Source organism: Brachyhypopomus gauderio, unplaced genomic scaffold (genome assembly GCF_052324685.1).
Source record: "Brachyhypopomus gauderio isolate BG-103 unplaced genomic scaffold, BGAUD_0.2 sc72, whole genome shotgun sequence".
Taxonomy (NCBI): Eukaryota; Metazoa; Chordata; class Actinopteri; order Gymnotiformes; family Hypopomidae; genus Brachyhypopomus; species Brachyhypopomus gauderio.
Window position 1 is genome coordinate 217,501 of NW_027506893.1, and position 23,286 is coordinate 240,786.

The 23,286-nt window shown below is 40.4% G+C and overlaps 2 protein-coding genes across 2 annotated transcripts in view; one reads left to right on the plus strand and one right to left on the minus strand.

Annotated features, from left to right (window-relative positions):
• Positions 1 to 23,286, minus strand: part of LOC143491190 (chromosome transmission fidelity protein 18 homolog) — a 293,927-nt gene that overhangs the window by 88,727 nt on the left and 181,914 nt on the right. The window lies entirely within an intron of this gene.
• LOC143491202 (uncharacterized) overlaps positions 1 to 23,286 on the plus strand; it is a 106,594-nt gene that overhangs the window by 73,234 nt on the left and 10,074 nt on the right. The window contains exons 9-12 of the mRNA XM_076990008.1: positions 6 to 176; positions 1,219 to 1,389; positions 6,615 to 6,788; positions 10,126 to 10,299. Of these exons, the coding sequence (XP_076846123.1) occupies positions 6 to 176; positions 1,219 to 1,389; positions 6,615 to 6,788; positions 10,126 to 10,299 (690 nt within the window). The remainder of the gene's footprint in view (positions 1 to 5; positions 177 to 1,218; positions 1,390 to 6,614; positions 6,789 to 10,125; positions 10,300 to 23,286) is intronic.

Below are 23,286 nucleotides of genomic sequence, written 5' to 3' on the forward strand. Positions count from 1 at the left end.
TACAGATTAGCTGGGTGTGATCTCACTGTGAAGACTTGTGAATATCTCACATCAAATATACAAACAGAAAACTCCCTGAAACATCTGGACCTTAATAACAACTATCTGCAGGATTCAGGAGTGGAGCAGTTCTCTGCTGAACTGAAGAGTTCACACTGTAAACTGGAGACACTCAGGTGAGATTTCTGTGAATAAATTTATTTTTTCTAGTCATACTCCATAAACAGTGAACAAACTGTAGACTGTGTTGCTGAGACCAATATGATCAAAATTCTGTTGTCTACCTAAGACAACCTTTATTCTGTTGTTACTGTGGAGTCAGTTTTAACTTCCCAAACGCCACCAGGTGGTGTTTTCAAACAAATATATAACAACATAAATAAATAGTAAATTTGCTTCTGCATGTGTAAGAAACTCTACTTTAAACTGAGACACACAACAGATACCTTTATGATGATAAATTTATTACCACCACTATTACAACAATATCAATATTGGGCATCCACCACTGTCCAATGAGGAGGGCAGAGAGCACCCAGGTAGATTACCCAGAGTGCCTTGTGCCTCCCTGTAGTTCATGATGTACGTAATTACATGTTTAATGTGTAGATTCCCCTTTTGTGCTGTACATTTGATATTTTATTTAGTTTGTCCCTTTTAATTATTGTTTGTAGCATTAGTTACCATGGTGGTGGTGAGTTTTGCTCATCTCCTCCCACTCCTGTGTGGTGGTGTAATAGAGCCCAGTTCAGTCTGCCGGTTTACTGTGTGTGCCATGTTAAAGATTGAACTGTTTCAAATAAATAGCTCTTCTCTACCACCAGTGCTACACTTTTCACTCTTTCTGTGTGATTTGGGGCAGTCATGGCCTGGCGGTTAGGGAACTGGGCTTGTGACCGGAGGGTTGTGGGTTCGATTCCCAGACAGGCCATGACTGAGGTGCTCTTGAGCAAGGCACCTAACCCCAACTGCTCCCCGGGCGCCGGGCTAGGGCTGCCCACCGCTCTGGGCACGTGTGATCCACAGCCCCCTAGTAATCACTAGTGTGTGTGTGTGTGTGTGTTCTGACTGCACAGATGGGTTAAAAGCGGAGGACAAATTTCGATTGGGGTGTAAAAATCACAATTGACAAAATATGGCACATTTAACTTTTTTTTTTCCAATTCAAATCTTCTGTTTTAACTGAACTGAACTATTTTATTTACTCCTCATTTGCAGACTAGCTGGCTGTCATCTCACTGTGGAGTCTTGCAAATCTCTCACATCAGCTCTACAAAGAGAAAACTCCCTGAAACATCTGGACCTTAATAACAACAACCTGCAGGATTCAGGAGTGGAGCAGCTCTCTGATGGACTGAAGAGTTCACACTGTAAACTGGAGACACTCAGGTGAGATTTCTGTGAATTCATTCTTGAATGGACATGTTAATCTGTGAAGGCACTGTAAGGAAATTTTATAAAGGTCAGTATGTCTTCTTCTTTACATATTTACAGGCATTAATAATTTTAGTGATCTTGACCTATTTTAATAAATGGCTGCACTCAATCTCCCTATCTAGCCAAAATGTAAGTGTAGGAGACATTTATCTTCAGATGGTGATATTTTAGTCAATCTACCAGGCAGCAGCCAACCTTAGTTGGAGTGTGTGTGTGTGTGTGTGTGTGTGTGTGTGTGTGTGTGTGTTTGAGAGAGAGAGAGAGAGAGAGAGAGAGAGCATTCCTGCCACCACTATTATAAAAAGTAACATAACAAATATGCCATCTCTTTCTCCATGGGGACCAGAGCCTCAATGATGAGCAAACCCAACACTAGCTTCTCCCCAAACATATCTTCATAACACAGTGTGATGTCCTGCTGTCTGACTAGACAACACCAAGAGAAAACACCCCAAAACAGAAAATGACCCTCACCCCCATCTGGCAGGAGTGGATACATTAAACGTTATATGTCACAAAACACTGCACTACACCACACTTGCACAAATGACCTGGGGGAGTTGTACTAGAACAGAGTCAACTCTGTAAACTGAAGGTATAAATCTGTGTTCAATTACTACACCTGTGTGTGTTACCAGTCTGCGTTGTACTGTTGCAAATGATGAGGATGCTCAATTGGGTGAAGCCATTTATTCCCTGAACATGGGTTGATAAAATTATATTTAGAGCGGAATTAAATGTGGAGTGCACCTACAGCATTTGAATTCTCTTCCCGCTGCTTCTCGCACAAAACACTGCTTCATCCATTTTTTAAATTTATATACATATACGAACGAAAAGTACACTCTGTGGCCTCCACTGGTACTGCAGGTGGACAGGCTAGTCACGCTCTGGATCGCACATGCTAGTGGAACCACGAGGTGCACATAAAACATACGAAATGCAGACAACTTAAAACACAAATATAATCAATTACCTGCACATGGGTTGATAAAATGACATTTAGAGTGGATTTAAATGTGGAGTCCGTCTAAACAAAGCAAATGCCTCATTATAAATTGCACTTTCCAATACGAACACATTAAGGCCAACAAAAAAATTCAAAACGAGATAACAGTGACATTACTAAGTAAAACATCACACAAATGCAATTTATAGATGATCTTACATATTATGATAAATTGATGTTAGATCTAAGACTTACAAAATAGTGCAAATATGGCTTTTAATAACTTTTCTCAGACCCACGATTATCCCACATACCTGCAGCAATGGAATTCTCTTCCCGCTGCAGAAAAACCACAATGCAAAATCGTATAGTCCAATAACTAAATAAAAGTCTCAACCCATTTATGCAGGATTTATTTAACAATTTCCTAACAGGGTCATTCTACAGAAATGTCCACTTTTCTGTCCCTAGACTTCACAGGGCAGTTGCATTTTAAAACACCTCAAATTTAGGGATTTTTTTTACATTTTAAGACAAAACAACATGATATTTGAACAATTATACCTTTTTGAACCACTTTTGAACCAGCTTTTCTTTTCACCCACTTTAGTGTTTTTCCAAGTATGCCCAAAAATGCCTGTCCTCACTGTCATGCTGGGAAACTAAGGGCTTTATTTCTTAATGGAAAACATATACTTTATTAACTCAACTGCAGTTATGTGTCCATATATATATCCAATATATATATATATGTCCAATATATCACAAAATATTTAAAAATACAATATTGCAAATAAATATAATAAAATACATAATAAATGTGTACGTCCCCTATATTCATGTCACTGGTGTTACCGTATGACAAAATACTATTATTTTAATATACAAAGCCATGCTGATGACATCACAGGAAGTCATTTTGCTTCCTCTCTGAAGATCAATGAAGACAGACACATTGTAAGTTCAATGTCATATTTCATTTTTTATTAATTTTATCATCTACCCTCAGATTTCCTTTGAAGCTTCAGTGCAGTGTCACTGGTATGCCCTACTTTAATCTTTGGAAAATTAACATAGAATAATAAAAATGGATTAATTTATACATAATTCAGTGATTAGTTCATGACTGTCAACATGTGGTTTGATTCCCTGTGGCAGGCATTTTGTAAAATTGGTTTTTTATAACATTTGTCACTGGTGTTACTGTCACTGGTGTTACAATCCTGATAGGTAACTCCAGTGACTATGATGCCCATGCGTAAATAGTCTTTATTCAAAGCTTTTTTAAAGTTGATTTGCATATTATATTATATTTAGATTTTAAGTTAATAACATTTTGTGTTACTGATAATCCTGCTTTGGACAGCTATGGCTAAGCTGAGTGCAGCTGAGAAGCAGAGGAGGTACAGAGATTGCAGGGATGCTGACCCTCAACGCAGGCAGGAATACCTTCAAAAAAGTATAGAGAGCTATGTCAGAGACATCGAAACAGGAAAGAGGAAGAGAATAAGTGAGCTTACTGAAAGAAGTAAGAGAGTGCAGTGTAAAGAATGGAGGGGTCACCAGTAAAGGTGCAGGGCGAGATCTAGGACCGGAACAGATGGAATTGATTGTCCATGCTACTCATTACAGGAAGTTGTCCTTGTACCGGAATCAATCAGTCATCCCAGCAATCAGTTCAGGCCCACTGTCATTGGACCTCATAACTGTGGTCAGTGGTGTGTTGTCCAGTACGATAACACCCCTTACCCTGGCATCATTCTTCAGGTGGAGGAAGGAAGTGTGCAAGTAAAATGCATGCATGCCAAGAATTGAATTGAACCCACGACCCTCCGCTCACAAGACCAGTTCCCTACCACCAGGCCATGACTGCCCCGCAGATGCCGCGCACTCTGCTCCATGTTTTATTTAAAGTGACGTTCTGGCTGTCTAGCTTTCTTCAAACTTACACAACACCAATATCTAACGTCTCTTTATGTTCCCCCCATTAATGAACACCTGGTCACTTGGAGCATCCATTGGCTGATCACCCTTAATGGCTCTGAGCACAAGCAAATTAGTCCTCACTAGGGGTGACCCAGAGTATTTACATTGTATTTATATATGTTTACAGATTGAAATTAAAGCACCAGTTCCATAGAACAACATAAATAGCACATTTTGCAAGTAAATTATCAAAGAAAATGCCTCGTTAGTGTTAAGGACTCCATGGAAGTCTTATGGATGTCACTGGTGTCTCATTATGTCACTGGTGTCACCGTGTGCACTTTCGGGAACATCACATAAAAACATGTCAAATTTGTCATGGTAGGGATTTTGAATTAGTTCATATTTACTCTACTCAAGAGTTCACATTTACAACATTTAATTTTTACTTCATCTTAACTGTTTTCAATAACATTTTCCTTTTTAAAGTAAATACATGGTTACAAAACTAAAGAAATATTGTTCAAACACAGTTGTAACAAACATAAAATATATTGTACAGTTACTGTGATTGCATGTGCAACAGAAGTTGAGAAATATTATTTAATAAAAGTTGATTTTATTCAAAATAATTTCAGGTAACACCAGTGACAAATACATGGTACATGAAATCTTCAAATAAATGTACAAAAAAGGCAAAAAGCTGTTTAGGTGTACCTTATGTATGTTCTTATAGCCACTTAGTACAGTAATAATGTAGTATAATTTTAAAGTCTAGAAAAATATATTTATTTTCAAGTTTTTCCATATGTCAAAAGTGGACATTTTTGTAGAATGACCCAACACCGTTACATGTGCAGTCTGTCCAGGGGCGGACTGGGGAGAAAAAGTGGCCCGGGAGTTCCTGACAGACTGGCCCACTATATCATATATGTGTGTGTATATACTGTATATGAATCTATACATGGCACATAGTGTATATGACAGCTTTTATTGTCATATGGACAATATTACTTCCAGCAATAATATGAATACAAAGCCACATAGTGGCATAACAAAATAACTTAACAACTTGACCCTGACAAAATACAGGGGAAAAACAACTGGAAAGCTACTGAAACCTACATTGTTCACTCAGTGAGTCACCTCTGCAGCTTTTCAGCACCACCTTTACGTTTCGTAGTTTGTTTAGACCCTGGCTTAGACTGCTCCATCTTTACGGCAATGCGGACTTATTTTTTCACGTTTCAGTAGTGTCAACCGTGTCGTGGACGGACCACATGATGAGTTAGACCCTCAGCAGGGTCAGTGTGCAACTACCGCCTCGCGAGTGTTGGTCCACCACTCAGTAGCAGCACCGATCTACCGGGGATGTGGGATGATTCCCTGAGTGAACCGGCGTTCACCACCCACGGCAGGACGAGGAGAGACTAACAAGTTCAGTTGTGTCAGATATTTAACTGGTTCAGATTAATGAGTGTAAGGACAGAGGACCCCACCAGACCCGCAGCGTTTGATTAGAATATTAGAGGAGGTGGAGGTGTGGTGATCATTCTGATCATTAGTGTGGAATAAGGAGTAAAAATGTGGTAGGACATACAAATAATATGTGAGTTGATTAATCTGATTAATGTTAATGTGGTTTATAATGTAGGTTTGTGTTTAGAGTACGTTGTGTTGGTCTTCACTCACTGAGTGTCACATATCAGGAGTTTATATCATCATAGTAGTGAGAGGAAAGTACTAGTGGGTGAGTTCATCTAAATCGAGAGCCACCATTTTAACTGGGGAGACCCAAACCCACGACTGCAGGAAACTGCACCACACCCCCTATAGAGGGGCTACACCTACTTGATGTAGTGTTTGTATGACTCAAAATGAACCTTCAACGTTACTCTGAAATATTTATCAATGACCATTTTTACAATATACTATTTAAGATTTTTACATTTACACACCTCACATGTGATCACACTTAGTAACAGTGAAGTAGTCAGTTAGTCAGAAGATATTAGCAGAGGTTAAAAGACGCTCTGGTTTATCCTGTATTACCCCCTTGAGAACTGGGTTTATTACCTCCATAGAGACACTCCTGCAACCACATGGGTTAATGACAAACACTGACACCTGGTGGTCATTTTGTGTATAGTCATTTTTATTATGTAGTTGTGTTCTCCAAACACGATATCTAAAAGTTATAAAAATTAGCAGCATGATCATTAATAAAAACTAATGTCTATATTGTAATATCTGTTGTGTCTGCTGTAGAGTGTATAGTAATATCTTTTGTATCTACTTGCAGTCTGGCTCTCTGTAATCTTGGGGGAAAGACTTGTGAAAATCTGGCATCAGTTTTGCAACTGGCAAACTCCCTCCTGAAGGAACTGGACCTTAGTAACAACGACCTGAACAATTCAGGAGTGGAGCAGCTCTCTGCTGGACTGAATAGTTCACACTGTAAACTGGAGACACTCAGGTGAGATTTGTTATATTCAACAGAGATTCTTCTTGGTTGGTCCTGTAGCTCTGACCTCCATCACCATGAAATGTTTTGATAGTTCAGTCATGCAGCATATTAGACCCTCCTGCCTCCTACTTTGATCCCCTTCAATAATCATATAATGTAAATAGATCTGGTGAGGACGCTGTATCCAGTGAACTACACGTGACTCTCACACATCTAGAGAACAAAGACACGTCAGGATGTTTATCTACATCAGCTCCACTTTCAATACCATCATTACACAACAGCTCACAGAGAAGCTGGTCACTCTGGGCCTCCACACACCACTCTGCAGCTGTGTACTGTACCTTCTTACACACACACCACAGTCAGTGAGAACAGAGAACAGAACATCCAGCAGCATCACACTGAGCAGCGTCTCCCCCAGGACTGTGTGTTCACACCTCTCCTGTTCACAATACTCACACATGACTGTGTGTTCACACCTCTCCTGTTCACATTACTCACACATGACTGTGTGTTCACACCTCTCCTGTTCACATTACTCACACATGACTGTGTGCTCACACCTCTCCTGTTCACATTACTCACACATGACTGTGTTCACACCTCTCCTGTTCACATTACTCACACATGACTGTGTGCTCACACCTCTCCTGTTCACATTACTCACACATGACTGTGTGTTCACACCTCTCCTGTTCACATTACTCACACATGACTGTGTGTTCACACCTCTACTGTTCACATTACTCACACATGACTGTGTGTTCACACCTCTCCTGTTCACATTACTCACACATGACTGTGTGTTCAAACCTCTCCTGTTCACATTACTCACACATGACTGTGTGCTCACACCTCTCCTGTTCACATTACTCACACATGACTGTGTGTTCACACCTCTCCTGTTCACATTACTCACACATGACTGTGTGTTCACACCTCTCCTGTTCACATTACTCACACATGACTGTGTGTTCACACCTCTCCTGTTCACATTACTCACACATGACTGTGTGTTCACACCTCTCCTGTTCACATTACTCACACATGACTGTGTGCTCACACCTCTCCTGTTCACATTACTCACACATGACTGTGTGTTCACACCTCTCCTGTTCACATTACTCACACATGACTGTGTTCACACTTCTCCTGTTCACATTACTCACACATGACTGTGTGTTCACACCTCTCCTGTTCACATTACTCACACATGACTGTGTGTTCACACCTCTTCTGTTCACATTACTCACACACGACTGTGTGCTCACACCTCTCCTGTTCACAATACTCACACATGACTGTGTGCTCACACCTCTCCTGTTCACATTACTCACACATAACTGCACTGACACATTCAGCCCAATCACATCACAACATTCACAGATGACACTACAGTCAGTCTGATCACCAATAACGACACACTGTACAGACAGGACATGGAGCAGCTAACCAGGGACTCAGAGAGGATCATGGGAGCCCCACTCTCACCCTAGTAGATGTTTATAAAGGTGGATGTGTCAGAAAGGCCTCCACCATCATGCTGGACCCTCTCACCCATCTCACCACCTCTTTGTGCTCCACCCTCTGGTAGGAGCTGCAGAGCATCTGGGCAACATCCTCCAGACTGTACAACAGTTTCTGTCCTCAGACCATCAGGACAATGAACTCCCTCCACAAACTGCCCCCATTCACCCCATCAGGGCAATTAACTCCCTCCACAAACTGTCCCCCATTCACCCCATCAGGACAGTTAACTCCCTCCACAAACTGCCCCTCATTCACCCCATCAGGACAATGAACTACCTCCACAAACTGACCCCATTCACTCCATCAGGAACTTTAATGTGAAGAACTGTTTGCACATGCACTTTACAACTTTAATCTAAACTCTCCACTCAGGGATTAAGATTAAGATATTAAGTAGTCATTAAATATAAATGCTAGAGTGGTAAAGTGGTAGAGTACAATAATACAGCAGGTATATAATGTGACAGTAGTTATTGTATTTAGAGGTGGACTGTTGCTGCCATGTAGCCCTGCATGTACGTAGATGACACACATGACAGTCTTATTAGACATTTACATTTATGGTATTTAGCAGACGCTCTTATCCAGAGCAACTTACAAAAGTGCTACGTAGTTGCTTGAAATCTCCAAGGTAGTATAGATAGTCCTGAACACAAGGTACTCTAAGCTGGAAAAACCACTAGACGAAAGTCATATGATACCCAACAATTATGCCAAGTCATTATTATACCTGAATATACACATCACTTGAGGAAAAGGACAGTAAGCAATTCCTATAACCCAATTATGCACAATACCTGAGAAAAAGATAGTAAGCAATACCTGTAACAAACACCTGAGGAAAGAGACGATAAAGCACAATAGACTAAGCATAATTACGTAAAGTGCACTTGAAAGAGGTGGGTCTTCAGTCGGCGTCTGAAGACAGCAAGTGACTCCGATGTTCGGACACACAAGGGAAGTTCATTCCACCACCTTGGAGCCAGGACAGAGAAAAGTCTGGATGCTTGTCTCCCATGTGTCCTGGATGATGGAGGCTCAAGACGAGTCATACTTGAGGCGCGGAGGGCTCTAGGTATGCTTCTGGGTTTTACCATGGCCATCAAGTAAGGAGGAGCTGGATTATTCTTTGCTTTGTAGGCCAGCACCAGGGTTTTATATTTGATGCGGGCAGCTACCGGAAGCCAGTGGAGGGAGTACAGCAAGGAAGTGACATGGCTGAACTTGGAAAGGTTGAAGACCAGCCGAGCTGCAGCGTTCTGGATCAGTTGCAGGGGTTTGATGGCATGCATAGGAAGACCAGCCAGGAGGGAGTTGCAGTAGTCCAGTCTTGAGATGACAAGGGACTGGACAAGGACCTGAGTGGCCTCCCTAGAGAGAAATGGCCGAATCCTCCGAATGTTAATGTGAAGGGCGAATCTGCATGATCGTGTTGTGTTAGCAACGTGGGCCGTGAAGGAGAGTAGACCACTGATATCACACAGTGTAAGTCCAGTTTTAGGTCCTTCTGATGTAGGTTAATAGTGCACTAGAGTTCTGAAGGGTGAGAATAAACATAAGAGCTCAAATAAACACAAACAGCAGTGATGTGGAGAAGAGTGAACAAAGCCGTCTGCACGGAGGACGCCATCTTGGAGATGAGAGTGGAGGAACCTTCACTACAGTTCCCAGCCTCTCTAGCTGCTCCATGCAGACTGATCTGTGAACAAACTCTCTCTCTCTCTCTCTCTCTCTCTCTCTCTCTCTCTCTCTCTCTCTCTCTCTCTCTCTCTCTCTCTCTCTTTCTCTCTCCCTCTTTCCATTCTTTCTGCAGATTGTCTGGTTGTCTGGTCACACAGGAAGGTTGTTCTTCACTGGCTTCAGCTCTGAGCTCAAACCCCTCACACCTGAAAGAACTGGATCTGACCTACAACCACCCAGGAGAGTCAGGAGTGAAGCTGCTCTCTGCTAGACTGGAGGATCCACACTGCAGACTGGACACACTCAGGTAACATTATTGTGTGTGTGTGTGTGTGTGTGTGTGTGTCCTAGGGTTCATGAGTAACCAAACTACTGAAGGCCATAATCATCTGTTTCTTATGTATTTCTGACTGGTCTCCCTATTAATAATTCATCCTGTTTGTAGACTGCTGTGCAGTGATATGTTTGTAGCGTCTTTGTTGTCTAGTGTTTGGTTTTAGGGTGAGTTGGGGAGTCAGTGTTATAGTGAACTGTACTGCAGTGTGTTATAGTGAGTGTGACAGTGTTAGTGGGTGGAGCTGTGTAGGCCAGAGGGTGGAGCTACAGTCCTCCTGCCTGACTGGTTGGGTCCTGCTCCCCATCATGATGGACAGGTGTGTGTCATCAGGGGGAGGAGCCTGGACTCTTTAAAACAGAGACAGCAGCTGTCTGGACAGCAGGGTGAGGACTTTGTGTTGTGGGAGATCCACCGTGTGATGGAGGAACTTTACAGTTGTGTCATTTCACCTGTGTGTGTGTGTGTTCAGGGCCTCAATGTAATCACAGAACAAACACAGACAGTAGCACAACATTTACTGACCACAATGATTCAGATGTTTGTCTGAAAATAAATAAATCTCCTAAAGTTGATGATGTAACTTGGGTGACTCAGAGGCTGGACACAAATGTGAGCTTTTATGAATTTTATTATGAACAAAAATAAAAATAAAATTAACTTTTTTTACAAAAGTTAATTGTAAAAAAAATCTACAATTAACAAAAACATAGATAAACTAGACTAAAGACAACAACCATGTAATACAACTACAGACACATCAATGAAAAAGAACATATTGAATATACAAATATAGCCGCAAGCGGCGATAGGCGGGAAGCCCAAAAGGTCCTTTAGACCTAAAAGTGAAAAGAAGCTGTTTGGGTTTGGCCAGTGTGTGCTCTACAGATAGTGTGTGATGACATCTGCGTGTGTCAGAAAGGGAGACACAGAAATAGCACATCTGGCTAGGGCTGCATCTATGTGAACAATATAGGAAGGCCTGCATGTGTCTAAACATGATTGGGCCTGTATATTACAGAGAGAGAGATTGAGGGAGCCAGAGACTATGTTTTGTTAATTCACTCCTTGCACACCTAGCACGCCTAACATGACTGTCCGTGGAGTCAAAGTATGAATGTAGTCTGCAAAGCCTGGCATTACATACATTACATGACTGACATAACTGATATGACTGGCATGACTGGAATGACATCACTGCCATGACAAACAAAATAAACATGACTGATATGACTGACATAACTGGCATGACTGTAATGATTTAATAATAATAATAATAATAATAATAATCTTTATTTGTATAGCACCTTTCATACATACATGTAACTCAAAGTGCTTTACAGTATAAATAAAAAGAAACATTAAAAGGAGATAAGACAAAAAGACAAAAAGAAAATGTTAAAAGAAATTAAAGATAAAAACATTAAAATAACATAAAAAGTAAAAAAGTAAAGTAAATAAGATAATAAAAAGTAAAGTAAATAAGATAAAACTATTAAAATAGAGTTTCTTAACTAAAAGCGGATCTAAACAGGAATGTTTTGAGACTGGTCTTAAAACTATGCAGGGATGAAATGCCTCTGAGCTCTTCAGGAAGAGAATTCCAGAGCTTTGGGCCTTAGTGGCTAAAAGCACCCTCGCCAATCTTTAATCGACTTTTAGGAATCACCAGTAGATTACTGTTTGAAGACCTGAGAGACCTGACTGGAACATATCTAACCATCATTTCACTCAGGTAAAGAGGGGCAAGACCATGAAGACATTTAAAAACCATGACTAGAACCTTAAAGTCTATTCTAAAGCTGACAGGTAACCAGTGCAGTGAGTGGAGTGCAGGTGTAATATGATCTCTCTTTCTCCTGCGGGTCAGAACCCTTGCAGCCGCGTTCTGAACTCGCTGTAGGTGCGAAATAGAGCTCTTTGGAAGAGCAGATAGAACAGCGTTACAATAATCTAGCCTTGATGTGATAAATGCATGGACAAGTTTTTCACTGTCAGCAGGAGAGAGCATATCTCGTACCTTAGCGATGTTTCGAAGATGAAAGTAAGCTGTTTTGCATGTAGTCATGATGTGTGATTTGAAGCTGAGCTCATTATCAAAGGTGACGCCCAGGTTCTTAACACATTGTCTGGCATTCAGATTCATTTGATTTAAATAAGTCTGGACATCATTCCTTTGTGAATCACTGCCAAGAACAAGAACCTCTGTCTTCTGTTTATTTAACTGCAGAAAATTGTCAGACATCCATGTCTGTATATCATCTATGCAGTCAAACAATGAGCAAATTGATTTTAGGGCTTTAGGTTCTGGCGAAATATAAAGTTGAGTGTCATCTGCATATTGATGATAACTAATACCATGTTAATTAATGATGTGTGGTAACAGAAGCATATATAGGTTGAATAGTAACGGCCCAAGAATTGATCCTTGGGGGACGCCATAAGTTATTTTTTGATGTGTGGAGGAAGAGGTACCTAATGCTACATAGTAATCACGCCCAGTTAGGTATGATCTAAACCAGTCTAAGACTAAGCCACTAAGGCCTACCCAGCTCTGTAGTCGATCAAGAAGTATTTCATGATCAACGGTGTCAAAAGCGGCGCTTAAATCTAGCAGAAAAAGGACTGAGAGTTTGCCTGCATCCTTATTCAATCTCAAGTCATTTACTACCTTAACTAGGGCTGTTTCAGTGCTGTGGAGAGCTCTGAAACCAGATTGAAAAGTGTCATTTATTTGATTTACTTTGACATAGTCATTCAACTGGATTGACACTACTTTTTCAATTACTTTGCTAAGAAAGGAAAGGTTAGATATAGGTCGATAATTATTAAGATTTGTGGGATCAAGATTTCTGTTCTTTGATAGTGGTTTAACCATTGCAGTTTTAAGAATTTTAGGGAATTCACCCAATTGCAGAGACTGATTAACAATCGTTAGAACTTCATTTGCTAATGAGCTCAGAACCTGCTTGAAAAAGCATGTTGGTAAAAGGTCCAGTTCATAAGTAGAGGATTTTAGTGATGAGATCACATCAAGTAGTGTTACCATGTCAACGTCTTGGAAATAAGACATATTAAAGTTAGGCTGAGTAACTGATATAAGGGTTGATGGTCTATTAGTGCTTGTTGCTATGTTCTGCCTTATACTAGTAATCTTGTCCCTAAAAAATATAGCAAACTCCTCACATTTTTCAACTGAAACAGTCTCACAGAAGACACAGTCTCACAGAAGACACAGGAGGTGGGGTTTACTAACTGATCTATGCTTCTGAACAAGACAGCTAAGTTATTATTGGATGAATTGATTAAGGTAGAGAAATAGTTTTTCCTTGCTGATTTCACTTCACTGTTGTAATTCTGCAATGTTGTTTTATAAATATCAAAATGTACTTGCAATTTTGACTTTCGCCAACGTCTCTCAGCCTGCCTACAATCTTGCCTAAATTTTACAATGGATGGAGTGTTTCTCCAGGGCATCTTAGTTTTACCAGAGATAATTTTAGTTACCTTTGGTGCCACAGCATCAATACAGTTCCTAACTCTGTATGTGAATGTTTCAACTAGCTCATTCCCATTTTCTGAGAGGGGAGGGAGGGACTGTATCATGTCTGTGAAGGCCACGGCACTGCCATCACTGAGATAACGCTTGGTTATTGTGCGCTTTCACTGAGTGTTCTAGTAGATAATGACATGTTGAAAAATACACCAAAATGGTCAGAGATTGCAACATCAGTAATTTCAGTATTATTAACCTCTATACGTTTAGAAATGATCAAATCTAAAATGTGGCCATGCTTATGAGTTGGGCCTGATACATGCTGTATGAGATCAAAAGAGTTAAGCATCCTCATGAATTCTGTAGTGATTGGATTTGTGGATATATCCATGTGAATATTAAAATCCCCAGCAATTAAAACATAATCAAAATCAATTAAAATCCTTGAAAGCATTTCTTCAAAATCTTCAAGAAAATCTGCATGTAGTCTGGGAGGATGATAGATAACAATCAAAAGAACTGAATAAGTACTGTTGAGTTGTACTGCCAGATATTCAAACGTAGGATGTTCCCCTAATGAGATCTGCTTACAGCGGAATGCTTTATGGTATAAACATGCAACACCACCACCTCTCTTATTTACCCTGGAGACATAAATATAGTTAAAGTCGGGAGGTGAAGCTTCATTTAGCACTATTGCTCCATTGCTATCAAGCCAAGTCTCTGTTAGAAAAAGAAAGTCCAGACAGTAATCTTCAACTAGATAGGCAAAGTTTGTGAACAAACTTTATGTTGGCTTGCAAAGCAGCTGAAACGTTGTTTTGAATGTTGACGACCTAATGTTAAAGGTTGTTTTAATGTTATCATTGTTAGATTATGTTGCGGTTAAGGGGTAGTTTAGGTGATTGGGGTAATTACTGCTGAGGGGTAATTGGCTGTGGGGTAGTTGATATTGAGGGGTTATTGACCTGTTGGGGTTATTGTTGTTGATGGCTATTAAGATTACTGTGTAGTTTCTGTTAAAAGCTTGTTTAGATGTGGAAATTTTGTTGAGGGGTATTTACCTATGGTGGGGTAATTACTGTTGAGGGGCTATTGCCATTGGGGTAGTTAATGCTGATGTATTTAATATTGTTGAAGGCTATTAGTTTAATGGGGTTGTTGCGGTTAAGAGGTAGATTAGCAGTTTGGGGCAATTACTGCTGAGGGGTAATTGGCTGTGGGGTAGTTGATATTGAGGGGTTATTGACCTGTTGGGGTTATTGTTGTTGATGGATATTAAGATTACTGTGTAGTTTCTGTTAAAAGCTTGTTTAGATGTGGATTTTTTTTATTGAGGGGGTATTTACCTGTGGTGGGGCAATTACTGTTGAGGGGCTATTGCCATTGGGAAATTTAATACAGATGTATTTGATATTGTTGAAGGCTATTAGTTTAATGGTGTTGTTGCGGTTAATAGGTAATATAGCTGTTTGGGGCAATTACTGCTGAGGGGTAATTGGCTGTGGGGTAGTTGATATTGAGGGGTTATTGACCTGTTGGGGTTACTGTTGTTGATGGGTATTAAGATTACTGTAGTTTCTGGTAAAAGCTTGTTTAGATGTGGATTTTTTTGTTGATGGGGTATTTACCTGTGGTGGGGCAATTACTGTTGAGGGGCAATTAGTTGTGGGGTAGTAAAATTGCCATTGGGGTAGTTAATGCAGATGTATTTGATATTGTTGAAGGCTATTAGTTTAATGGGTTTGTTAATGTTAAGAGGTGATTTAGCTTTTTGGGGCAATTACTGCTGAGGGGTAATTGGCTGTGGGGTAGTTGACATTGAGGGGTTATTGACCTGTTGGGGTTATTGTTGTTGATGGGTGTTAAGATTACTGTGTAGTTCCTGTTAAAAGCTTGTTTAGATGTGGAATGTTTTGTTGAGGGGGTATTTACCTGTGGTGGGGCAATTACTGTTGAGGGGCAATTGCCATTGGGGAAGTTAATACAGATGTATTTGATATTGTTGAAGGCTATTAGTTTAATAGGGTTGTTGATGTTGAGAGATAATATAGCTGTTTGGGGCAATTATTGCTGAGGGGTAATTGGCTGTGGGGTAGTTGACATTGAGGGGTTATTGACCTGTTGGGGTTATTGTTGTTGATGGCTATTAAGATTACTGTGTAATTTATGTTAAAAGCTTGTTTAGATGTGATTTTTTTGTTGAGGGGGTACTTACCTGTGGTGGGGCAATTACTGTTGAGGGGTAATTGGTTGTGGGTAGGGTTGCAGCGGTAACCGGTTTCACGGTATACCACGGTATTAAAATGCACGGTTATCATACCGTGTGCGTTTGCTTATTACCGGTAAAAAGCAAGCCAGCGGAGAAACTGACCCGCGCATGCGCAACTCCGCTCCGGTTCAGCTACTCAGCACACAGCAGTGAGAATGGCAGAAAGTGCATCAGACTTAACACATTTTTTTACAAAAAAAAAAAGCTAAACTAAAATCAGTGGCGAAAATGACGTAATCGCGGTGGCTCCGCCCGTGCGCGAGGGTCTCGCGCGCTGTCGATTCGCGAGGTCGTACACCTCTCGAATTTTGTAACTTTGCGCGCTGCGCCTCAGCGCAATGAACAAAGTCACGTTTGCAGGATTCATACACGTTTAAAAGGTGGAATTAAAACACTTGTACGTCACTTTAAAGGTCCGTTTCAATATTTCCCAGCACCTTAAACTTAATTAAGTTAAATATTTATACATATACTCGAAATAATTCGCTTTTTCATCACATTATTTAATGGTTGTTTATTTCCAAAACGCCCAATCTTAACGTCTTCACGTTCTCTCATGTTTTGTCCTGGAATTAAAAGAGGCTCGTATTTGTTAACGTAAGACAAAAGAACTGTGCGGAGTCGCGTGCTACGGTCACTAGTGAAAGTATAAACCTAGCTTTTTATGGTCATTGCTTTCACTGGATGTGAAAGACGCTATTAATTTACATTAATTTACATCAAATTCTAACGTACCTGTTTTTGATATGTTAAAACCAGACTCGGTGTGAAAACCTTAAAATAGAAATCTCTATTGTGATGATGTCAGAAATAAATCCTCTCTTCCTGCAGTATCTGGTTATATTCCAACTTGGCAGTACAACGGACGTTTACAACAGTTGTTGATCAGACACTGACCCAGGCTGAGTTTATCAGATATTAAATAATTTAAACTTAAATAATTGTACTGAAATCCATGATTTAGGTTTCTCTAATTTTGCAGTATTTATATAAACATGTGTACAGCTTATTTTTTTAAAGGACACATTTTGTATACAATAGTTCCAGGTTTCTACAATAAATAGTTAATTGAACAAAAATAACTTGTAATTTCTTTAAGGGTCGGTGTATCTTTTAATAATATACAAACTAACTGTGATACCGTGATAACCGTGATACCGCGGTATTTTCTGAGACGGTTATCATACCGTGAAAATCTCATACCGTTGCAACCCTAGTTGTGGGTTAGTTAAAATTTGAGTTGTTGTTCAGTTATACAGTTAATACTGCTACAGGGACTGAGGGAGAGAAGAGGTTCCGTGCGTGTGTGCTCCATCTGCTCCATCTGCTCTATCTGATCCATCTGCCCTTCTGCCCCATCTGCTTTATCTGCCCCATCTGCCCGTCTGCTCCATCTGCCCCGCTGCTCTACCTGCCCTGCTGCTCTACCTGCCCCATCTGCCCCTCTGCTCCATCTTCCCCATCTGTTCCTCTGCTCCATCTGTGTGTGTCTGTGTGGAGTGGGTATGAGAGAGATGCATGTGTGTGTGTGTGCGTGTGTGGGGGGAGGGGGAGACACATTCAACATAACTGACACCACTCTGAGTGGAGGAGCCTCGTTTAATGTGATTTGCACCCTCCGAACAAACGGTCGTAGTTCGGGCTCTATTTAACGTATCGCTTAACCGAAGACATTGTATGAGAGAGGATCCCTGGCTGATCATTGGTGTAATTTGTGTGTTGTTTGACCCAATATTGTCTGATTTATGACAAGTTAAACACAGAGGCAAATTGTGAAAAAGACAGTTCTGATTTTGAGAAATTAACATGGGAGTTAATGGGGCAGTTTTCTGTGTCTAGTGCCAAACAAATGCTCATAACTCTAAAAGTAATTGATAAAATGATTAGATATTTTGGCGTGCCAGAAAGGACAAATTTCTCTCTCATTTAAAATTTAAATGGAGCTTCTAGATGAAAGTGGAAGGAATTTACAGCTGTTTATCCAGGAGATTTTTCATGACAGCACACTAACTGGGGACATTTCTGAACATTCCGCCATTCATTCTCTATGGGGAAAAGTCAACTTTGAGGACTTGTCCTGAGGACACCGTATGTCCGACATGTCCCAAAAGCACAAGCACACTTCTTCCATATGAGATCTGTGAACCTGCCAATTTTCAAGGTTCTAGCTCAAAAACTGCGACCTGTGAAAGTTACCGAAAAGTCGAATAGAATAATAATAAGAAGAAAAAGAAGAATAGGGAGAACAGTATGTTGGCTGCTTCGCAAGCCAACATAATTAATTTAGCTATTATAAAAGACTTGTTTGTGAGTGAGCGGACGTTTAGTAAGGAGACTTTGAAGACTTGATGTGTTTGATCAGCATCGCCTACATCACTTGTGCATTTCACTGGGATCAAATTTTGTTTGTTACAATGTTTTGTACCCTTATGTTTTCTTCTGATTACATTTTTATTTTGATTCTGAGAGCCATGCCACCGGCTATTTAAAATAACTGGAATGTAGCACTGACTAGGAGCATGGGTTCCAGTGTGTCAGACCTGAGAATTCACTGAGTGTGCAGGAGAAGTAGGTGAGTTCCTACAAGACTGCAGACTGTAGTGTTGCAGAACCTCTTCAATCTCCTGGAGTTTACCTCTGAGACTGTGGACAGATTCTCTGACAGGAGATGGTGGGCTCCTTTGACTGACATTACTGACGTTACTGCTGGCGGTTGGGTGCAGATTCCGCATGTGAGTGATTCCATACATTAGATTATCCACAAGCATTTGAGTCCCAGCCCTGTTAGGGTGAAGCTGATCAGGTTTAAAAAGCTCAGGATGCCTCCAAAAAATGTTGAAATTGTCAATGAAGTTTACCTTCCGATGTGCACAGGCTGTAGTGAGCCAGCTGTTTAGAGCCAGCAGTCTGGTAAAGTGACCACTGCCTTGACGTGCAGTTGGTATCAGTCCAGAAATGAACACTTCACACTGGGAAAACTACAGAATGTCGAGCAGATGGTTAAAATCCTGTTTCAGAATCTCAGACTGTTGTTTGTAAACATCGCTAGAGCCGACATGTACAATCAGTCTTTCCGTAGCTGGATGGCCATGCAATATGTGTGGAATCATGGGTATCACTTCACAGACAGTAACACGAGGAAAGCAAAAGGCCTTAATACTGTTGCTCCATACATCTCTGATGACTGAGTCCCCAATTAGCAGCGTTTTGGGCTGTGGCGGTGTTCCTCGTCTTCTTTCACCGTTAATGCCTCGGTGGCTAACATGGTTAGCATCCTGATGGCTAACATGGTTACCACTCCAATGGCCAACATGGTTACCACCCCGATGGCCAACATGGTTACCACCCCCATGGCCAACATGGTTACCACCCCCATGGCCAACATGGTTACCACCCCCATGGCCAACATGGTTAGCATCCCGATGGCTAACCCTCTTAGCATGCTTGTTAGCATGCTGCTGGCTAACACAGTTGGCAGCCTGGTGGTTGGTCTGCAAATGGCCAGAGTTATTTGCATGCTTAGCAGCCCGACTGGAGTCGGATCTCTGATGCTGATTGGGGTGTGCTTGATGTCCTTGATGTCCTGGAGAGGGAGGCAGTATGTTGTGATGAGACTGCTCAGTTTCTGCTACTTCAGTTGAGGCGAGAGCTTCATATCTGTTATTGAGAAGAATGTTTTGTTCTGGAGATGGCTGCTGTGCTGGTTTCTGCTACGTTCCTTCCCCCGAACAAGAGTCCAGCCCTTATCATTGTTGTTGTTAACAGGATTAGGAGTTGAGGCCAAGATGAGCTTAGGCTTTGCCCACAGTACATCCCAGCGACAATGGAGAGAAACGTCTCTTTCTTTGCCAGTCACAGGGACGGTTTTGTCAGCGGTTTGTGTGGCAAGAATCGAGTCCAGATATTCTTCCTCCTCCCTTATAGAATGTAAGGTATGGATTCTTATCTGAAGTTCTGCAACCCTCTGAGACAGTTTTATACACTCAGAGCAAATAGATGATGTGGAAGCATGAGCCATAATCGCAAAAGCACCGGGCACAAGGCTCAAATATCCAAGTTAAAAATCCAAAGTGCAAAAGTGTCAGTCAGATTTGATGATTTGACTGACATGACTGATATGACTGATATGACTGGACTGAAATGATTGGCATGACATGACTGGCATGACTGATGTAACTGACATGACTGGACTGACATGACTGGCATGTCTGATATGACTGACATCATATATAAATTAGGATGGGGTACATGTAACTTGCTTATCAAAGCCGTCTTGACAGGTTTATTGCCCCCCAATAAAACTTTATGACCCCAATAAATTTTATGACCCCTCCCCCTTATCGTGCTCTGTACATTGTGGGCATGAGATCTAATAGTAATTATTTTTTTATCAGGAGTCACTAAATGCTCCTCTTTGAAGTAATATGTGGGTGTGTGTGCGTGTGTGTGTGTGTGTGTGTGTGCCAGGTACACAGATTGCCCCCCCCCCCCCCCCCCCATTGTCTTTTTGAAGTATAAGTTGTGTGACCCTGGCCCAACCTGAGAGTGCCTCTAATTTAAATTAGTTGATTTTTATCAGAAACAATATATCAGAAACAACACTATTCGGCTATTCATGTATTTTTTATTTGGACACACGTATTGCACTCATGTATTTATTTATTTTGCAAAACTATTTCCCCTGAAATCCGCCAAAGACATCGCGGCGACCTTCTTCATTCGCTCACGTATAATCAAACCATGTCTTTACTGTCAGAAATGCAGTCGATAAAAGCTGGCGCAGTGATGAGTTTTATTTCACAGGATGAGCTTACACAGAAAAAACAATGCATGTATAAGCTATGGTGACTTATGATCCAAAGCGATAGCGGCAAACATTTAGCCTTTTATCTAAAAACACAAATCAGCCGGTCTGCTAATTTTGGGTGGCCGCCATCTGTGTTTCCTCACATCTCCCATTCAGTTCTGTTTAGAGAAAATACAAAGTTGATCATTCAAATTGCCAACAGTTTTAGTCACAAAACAGCGGTTGAACACAGGGCGAATTAGATTATTAAACAAGCCATGTCTCAATAACTACTTGAAATTCAAGGTTCCATTACAAACATTTGGTTACCGGCACGTTTTTATTTTATTTTATTTTTTACCCATCATTTTGTTAACGTTAGCGCAAGGTTTTTTGCACACAAATAGGCCTATATATACACGTATGTATGAATTAGTTACACATAAAGGACTTTTGTTAAGATTTTTACTGGCGTAACTAAATGTATTACATGACACACCCCAGCATCAGCCCCTCCATCAGGAAGTAGACCAATAGGGGAGGAGCATAGTAGCAGCGCTGTGATCGCACCCAAAACACATCACACATCAGTCAGCCGAGCACGGGTTTGGACGAAACTTCATGGATCTACATTGTCCGTAAGGATTTTTTCACCATAACAGAACTGCACGTACCATGATTTTGATAGCAGGAGCAAGATTCTAGTAGCAGCACAAGGTTTTTCTTTATTTTTTTCTGCAATATAGGTCACCATTGCAATTGCTCTGGCTAGTCTGAGGACATTTCAGGGCAATTTGTGAGTGAGTTCGGAGAGATGAGTGAAATGTGTTAAGTGGTACGATCTTCTTTTGCAAAAATGTTTCAGTAAGTCAAACCAATCAAAGACACTGAATTTGCGGTAAACGTTTGCAAGCATCCCGATTATGGATACAACTTACAAACCATGAATTAGGAATGCTAAATGTTATCACAAACCAGGTAATTGGCTTATTCAACCTTTTCAAATACCATACACACATTACCTCAACATATAATATGCATTATTTCAAGTTGTGCCAATATTCTGCAAAACATAAATAATACTATTGTTTACATTCTAATTTGTTTTACACATTTTTTGTAAATCAACTGTTTTACAGGATCATTAGAACTTGGTGTTATGATCCATCTACAAGTAATATGTAACAAAGATGTTTTATATGCCCAAAGTGAATTATTTCTACGATTTTTCGTTTAAAATCTTCAAGGCCTGCCAAAATTGCTTTACTTCTCTTCACAAAGTCTAAACAGAGTAGAAAACCACCAGTTAGGCTGCCACAGTAAGTCTGTATTCAGACTACAGTGACTTTTTTCTAGTTAGTACCACACATTGCAGCAATCACAGCCAGAGACCTCCTTCATCTGATAACAATTCAGTGTTTTCATGCACTTCCAGGTTGCTTCTGTTTAGAAACAATGCAAAGTTGAACATTCAAAGTGCCAATAGTTTTTATCATAAAATAGCTACAGAAGCTGGGCCGGATTTCCTTATGAAATAAGATGTGTTTAAATGAAGTACTACAGAAATTGAGATTCCTTTAGAAACTTTTGGCTACAGGCATGTGCTCTTTACCCCATCAGTCTGTTTACATTAGCACACTTTTTGGTGAGGATTGCTTGTTTTTGCATACAACTCAATCAATGTATGATTCAGATTTGAAACTCAGAGACTGAATTTGTGGTAAACTTTTGCATGCATGCCAAGTATGGATATTGCCAACAACCATTGCATTAGGAATGTAACATTTTACAGAAAACCAGAAAATTGGTTTCTTCATCCTTTTCAAAACCATGCACACATTACTTCCAACTGTCTGAAACACAAGACAAGCAAGCAACTTTTAGTTAAACTTTTGTGTTTCAGACAGTTGTATTTTTGAGTAGATACTTTCTTTTAAGAATACAATAGTAGTTAAAAAAAAAAAACACTGATGACCTCTATGTCAAAAAAGAGAAAACATTATGACAATAAGAATGAAGCACTGCTAAGTGATAATTGAGCTGACTTTTGGTTTGTTATCATTTTTAACCACATGACAATTTTATTGCTTGTGTGTAATCATGTCTCTACTTATGAGGTTTTTCTTAAGTAGTGGATCGTCACCACCGGGGGAGGACCGGGTGATACACTAATAATCAATCTAAAGATCTGCATAATGTTCTTTTATCTGTACTTTCTTTTATGTACTCTAAATGCAAAAAATTTACCTCTGAAGTTCTTAAAAAATGTCCCTGGCTGAGTTTTCTACATATCAGCATGGTTGTGTGTGTGTATGTGTGTATGTGTGTGTGTGTGTTACACCTAAAATTCTGCCATGTTGAAGTCAGTCTCAAAAGAGAGCCCCATTTTCTGTCAGAGCAAGTTAA